This window comes from Chenopodium album, chromosome 15, assembly GCF_948465745.1.
Source record: "Chenopodium album chromosome 15, dcCheAlbu1.1, whole genome shotgun sequence".
Classification (NCBI taxonomy): Eukaryota; Viridiplantae; Streptophyta; class Magnoliopsida; order Caryophyllales; family Amaranthaceae; genus Chenopodium; species Chenopodium album.
The window spans coordinates 8,309,889-8,316,447 of record NC_137848.1 but is presented as its reverse complement, the minus strand read 5'-3'; the positions used below and the strand labels follow the sequence as shown (position 1 = coordinate 8,316,447).

Genomic DNA, 6,559 nt, shown 5'->3' with positions numbered 1-6,559 from the left:
CAATTTTTGGGGAATGGAGAAAATAAATTTTGAAATATTGTGCATGAATATCATCTTCTTATCTTCTAAATGTAGAGTGTTGCTTTTTATTAAGCAGGTGGTTTCTTTCTATATCAACTAATGTCATGAAATAAAGGCCTGATTATAAAGTATTCCTTCTATTGGATTTGTCACATTAGTTTCACTAAGGCTCTGTTCTCATCAGATTTTTTTCAGTTCAATTAATAAGAACAGGCCTTAACACATAATTTTTTTAATTTTATTGCGTCTTGTTTAGAGTTAAGTGTACCATAGTCATTTAAGGAATATGAGTAAAAATCCTTCAAATTTACCGTTTTCAAACACAAAGATTAAGTAAAGTGGTTCAAAATAAGCAAAAGTAAAAAAAAAAAAAAAAATGGTTCAATCTTTTGCTTTTTTTATACTCCATAGAAATGTTACGACTTATCATTTGAGATTGTTTTATGAAAAGAATTGATGCAATTAATATGACACAAAGGCAGTATTCGCTAAAAATAGCCGGCTCTTCCAGAGTTTGAGAAAAACGCATACGCTATTTACGGGAGCTGAGATAAGTTGACTACGCCTCCTCTCCGGTACTCCGTAAATTGCATGCATGGCCGGTAATAACGAGTCAGCAATTTTGGAAGCTTGATTAACAACCCTCAACACGTGTTACTCACGTTTTTGTTGTATTTTTTTATGGCTTTTCATATACGTGTTCATGCATGCAATACATATATAGTAGCTTAAAAAACTTGTCTTCCTCAAAATAAAGTTGGTATTTTAATTTTATTTTAATAAAAAAATAACAACCAATTCGAAAACCTGGAAAAACCACTGGTATCCTAAGTTAAAGTTTAATTGTAACATTCAATCTTTTAAATGAAAAGCATAGATCAGCTTAACTATTCATATCCCACACGATACTCTTAATTATTTAGTTTTCTATGGCTTTTTGCTACTCTATGCTTTATATATTCCTTTACTTACAAGTTATATATCAAAAAAATTAAAAAATAAAAACAAAAGAGTAACATTTGAACTTTTACTAAATTTAGCAAGTTAATTTTACATTAAGATTCATAAAAGAAACTCAACTTAATATAGGCTTTGTAATAGTAGAATACTAGAATGTGGTTACGTGGCTAACCATTAAATTTGAGCCAGTTTCAAGTGTTTTTAAAGAAGTTGAAAACCTTTAGGATTTTTTTTTTTAAGGCAAAATTAACCTCAACACTCTGAACTATGGTTTGGGTGCACCCAGCACCCTTTACTTTGTTTAGTGGCCAAAACACCACAACATTCTGATGGTTTGGGTGCACTCAGTACCCTTTACTTTGCTTAGTGGTCAAAACACCACAAACTAATGACTTGGGTGCAAAGTGCACCTTTAGTGAGTTTTCCGGCCACCATTCTCACGGGAGTCGGTGAATTTTTTCGATTTGCATGTCGAAAAATGTCCCGCAAAGGTTTCGGTGGTCATTTTGGTCCTTAAGATACCAAATTGAGCTCGAAACAAGCAAAAAAATAGCGTAAATGATTCGTTTCGCATGTTAAATAACTCGATTTGCGTGTCATTGTTTTTTAAGCCGAATTGAGTCATTTACGCTTTTTTTTTGCTTGTTTCGAGCTCAATTTGGTCCCTTAAGTACCAAAATGACCCCTGAAACCCTTACGGGACATTTTTCGGCTCGCAAATCGAAAAAATTCACCGACTTCGGTGAGAATGGTGGCCGGAAAACTCATTAAAGGTGCGCTTTGCACCCATGTCATTAGTTAGTGGTGTTTTGGCCACTAAGTAAAGTAAAGGGTGTTGGGTGCACCCAAGCCATACTTCAGAGTGTTAAGGCCAATTTTACTTTTTTTTTTTTTGGAAAATTAACATTAATAATCTGAATTATGAGGTGTGTTCCCATTTTAATCCCAACTACTATTTAACCTTAAATAATCCTAATTATACACAAACCCTTTCCTAATTAATCTTTATCATTAAATTACTTGTTTAGCCGGTAAACTTCATAAAATTCTTGCTTTTTTTTTTCATTTTCTTGTCTTCTTTCTTTCTTTATATCTAATCATGGATTACACCTCCATTAATCATCTTCAAGCTTTTTTCTCTTTTTTTTTCTCCTTTATTCTTAGATAATCCTTCCTGCTTCCCTTACTTTTTTTTTTCTCTTATTCCATCTTCTCTAAACCAGCTTTTTTAGATGTAACTCTTTTTGCCTTTTATTTCTTTAGATACAAGATCTTACACGTTGAGATACATTGTGAAATGTCATCACAATTATGAATTTATCATATTATTTGTGCTTCTAAACTTTGAAGGAAAAAAAAAAAAAATCAAATCCCCTTTTTTTGCTGTTTAAGAAAGGAGATTATGGGTTATTTTTGCAATTGTATATTTGTATGTAATGTATAACAATTAGTGGACTTAGAAGTAAGAAAAATTAAATCAATGCATAATACAAACCAATTAGTACTACATCTTACCATTATCGCAATAAATCAAATCCGTAATCACCACAATTTAAGAATTTCTTGCTGCAAATGGAACACTTAATTGATCGAACTCGTAAATGACAACAAACTAGTGTGGGAAGTAAATAACAATTGCTAATTATAATGGGTAGCATGTGGCAATTGCTAGCATCACCATAATTTCCAACTACAGAAGGGTTAACAATGGCGTAGCAAATTGATGAAGGATGAATTTTTATTTTTTCAACAGGGGTTTTAGTTGAGGAGAGAGAGGAATATCTTTTACTAATGTAACCCACTAATGTTATTTTATTTTACCGGTTATTTGGGTTTCCTATATTGTTAGATTAATTTGGGAAGGGTTAGTGTATAATTAGGATTATTCAAGGTTAAATAATAGTTGGGATTAAAATGGGAAGGCACCTCATAGTTCGGATTATTCATGTTAATTTTTCCTTTTTTTTTTTTTATTGGCAACAATTAACACCTTTAGGATTTTGATAATAGATGTTCTAATATAAAAATGGCAAAATTTTGAGTAATCCATATACACACAAATAAATAAATAAAAAAATCTAATTTAATTCCAATATAGATAATTATATGAAGGAAATGTCCTTATTTTCACTTATTTCAGGTCTAATAAATCCAGGTTAAATAAGTTCTGATAAGGGTTACCAAGTTCAAATTACAACTAATTAAAATAAGTTTTAATAAGTTCGATCAGATACGTTCAGTTATGTTCAGATAATTAAGTGAAGATCAGGACGCACCCTTAGAGTTTGTTTTATTCACCCTATTTAAACTTATTTCAAGTGTAATAAGTTTAAGAGTTAATCAAGTACACTTTACAACTACAATAAGTTTTTATAAGGTTTAATAAGTTTAAATTAGTGCAGATAAGATAAGTGAAAATACGGTTAATAGAACACACCCTTAACTTGCATTATTTCACACATAAGGTATAATAATGAGAACAACTAAATATCAATGACAAAGATTCGTAAGCCAATAAGGCATTATGAAGAATGGCATAAGTTTACTCTTAATGTTTCTTTTGTGACGGGTTAAATTTTCTTTTGTGAAGCACATTAAATTTCCTTCCACACATAAGATACAATTAGGTGAATAGAACACACCCTAAACTTGCATTGATTTCGTTCCTAAATGTTCCATACGTGCAATAATAGTTGCAAGATTGTCGTGTTAGTGTAGTCAATTTCAGCTTTAATCAACCATAAAAAGATTCAAAATCCATTATTTCCTTTTGGAATAATATCCGATTCATACCGGAAAATTTTAGGTAATAGTCAACAAACATATATACTACAGACGTAATAGATTACGTTTAGTCACCGTTTAGTTCGTTCTGGAAATTTCAACTTGGACTGTCGATATGAGACATATATGTTGTATTTATCGAAACATGAACTGATTTCAAATTACGCTGAACTGTATAACATGAACTGATTCCAACTTACGCTGAATTGTATGAACCTTATTTATTCGCTAATTTTTGTTTCCCGGTGATCATTAATCAATTATTAATTAACTAATAAATAGCTACCTTACAATACCTAATGAAATGTTTATTTAATTATATATCAATAAACCTTAAAAATTCATAACCACACCAATTAATACATTTTATTAAAAAAAATATCAAAAGAAGGAAACAATATTTGAAATAATGATATTTAATTTAATGATTAAGTTGAAATTGTGAAGCAAATTAAAAGACAACTTTTTCTCTATACTTTTGTAAAAACATACATATTTTAGGAGGATGATGCTACACTAGCATTAATGTTTACTTGTCTATATAAACGTACTCCTTCGCCCTACTTTCACAATCACTTCACAACACATTTCATATAAACTATACATTATTTCATTTTTGTATATTCTAAGTATACATTATTTCATTTTTGTATATTCTAAGTATACATTATTTCATTTTCATCATTCATTCCATTTCTTGTATCTTCATCGTCATGGATCAATTTCTCACTCATCTCTAACATAGTAACGTCATTTATTCTATACTACATTTTTTTTTTTTTTATCATCTTCTAAAGTTTCACAAAAAAAAAATAAAAAATAATCCAATTCTGCATTTGTTTGAGCTAAAGAGGGAAACATGTATAGAGTAGACGTGGAGAACATGTTAAGAGAATACTCCAACGCCTATGATAACCGAACCCGATACCCAAACCTGTTTACTGATGCAGAATTTGAACCCGATAATTTCGAGTCGGATGAGTTCAGAATGTACAGCTTCAAGGTCAAGAGATGCCCTTTGATGAGGGCACATGACTGGACCGTCTGCCCGTACGCCCACCAAGGCGAACGGGCTAGAAGGCGTGACCTAAAGAAGGTGCTCTACGTGGCAGTTTCCTGCCCGGACTATCGGGCCTCAAGCGGAAACTGCCCAAGGGGCGAGCTTTGTGAATACGCCCACGGCGTGTTCGAGTACTGGCTCCACCCAACCAAGTACCGAACCCGATTTTGCAATGCAGGTAACCGTTGTACCCGTCCAATCTGCTTTTTCGCCCACTCGTTGAAGCAACTTCGAGCTGAGCCAATGGCCCACGTCCCTAAGTGGGTCCGACTAGCCCTTCGTACTCAACAGCTTGATTTACAGGTCCCGTTTGCTGAGCCATCATTGTCCGCAACTAGTGCTGCTACTCACAATAGCAGCACTGGTGGCGGACGTGAGGTGGGCGTGATTGGACGCCCTAAGAAGTCCAATCCCTTGCCCACCTTGGCTTTATGGGAGCTTCCTAGTAGTAGTAGTGCCCCACCAAGGGAAAGTCCTCAAGAATTGAAATTGGAGTTTTTGGAGACTTTGAGGATGCTAAGTATTAGTGACTACTACAAGGTCTACAACAACAATAGAGTGGTGCAAAACAATAACGTTGATAGAGAAAATGTGAATTCGGACGGGCTGAAATTCGATTGGGTGTCGGATTTGTTGGCTGGTTGAAGGTAGGAGTTGAGATTGAATGATCGATCAGGTTTATTTTAATTAATGTAAACAACAAATTATTTTAGGAGATTTTTTTATAGATCTATGTTTTTACAATTTGTGTTTGTAATATCCTAGCTTATTATTTATACTAAAATTTCTCCTTGCTAGTTACTAATAACATTAATTTAATTTTTGAATTCAGGATGGTTGTTATGCCGGTTGTTTTTTAGCGTTTAAAAAGGTAGGTGTAACAGATTTAGTAAAACTGGATATGGAAGAAGGGAAACAAAGATGCAGTTTTTACGTATGAAGATAGGCATGTATTCATGCATGGCATGCATGTAACGTAGGTCGTGGCCCTCTTGATGACTCACTTCTTCATATTTACATCTTACATGACTTTCAAATTATGTATCATATTCATATGTGAATTGTAATTCCGTCACTAGTTTGTAATAATCTTTTGGAATTTCCATTAATAAAGTATATAAATGTTTTCATGGGTTACGACTTACGAATGCTCAATTTTGAATTATTCTTCTGATAATTGTGTTCAAAACAAACTGAATTGATAGTTAAAAAGTAAAATTCACCTAGGTAGCTTCCCGTGGTCTCTTGGGATTTACGAGAAGCACCTCATCTTCTATCTTTTTGGGTCTGAAAAAGGCAAATATTCTTTAAAATTGAAGACTATAATCCACGCTTTTGGACTAATTTTGAAAAAAAATTCAAAATTAAATTGGAAGTGTGAAGCTAGTATCTTGAGATCATAAAATTAGTTTCTTTGGAACCAAAGCATTCTACACAAATGCTATATAAAGGGATGATTTTACAGTAGTCTATTGAAAAGTGACTACCATAATCCTTACTATGTGGCATGATTTGATTGGATGTAATTTGTCACGTAATCTTTGACTTTTCAAAACATATTTCAATTAAAATTTATTTTTGTAATTTCTGAATTTTTTTTTTTTATTTTCGAAAACTATATTTTATAATTTCTTATCTTTTTAATTTCTTAATTAATTTCAGAAAATTAAAAATTCAAAATAAAAAAATTAAAATTAGAAAAACTGTTCTTCATTGTTCTGAATTTCAACTGAT

At 32.2% G+C, this 6,559-nt stretch overlaps 1 protein-coding gene across 1 annotated transcript; it reads left to right on the top strand.

Moving 5' to 3' along the window:
* The first annotated feature begins 4,624 nt into the window (after positions 1–4,624).
* LOC145580729 (zinc finger CCCH domain-containing protein 23-like) lies at positions 4,625–5,470 on the top strand. The gene has a single exon (XM_081637844.1). The coding sequence runs from the start codon at positions 4,625–4,627 to the stop codon at positions 5,468–5,470; it is 846 nt and encodes a 281-aa protein (XP_081493970.1).
* Positions 5,471–6,559: the final 1,089 nt, after the last annotated feature.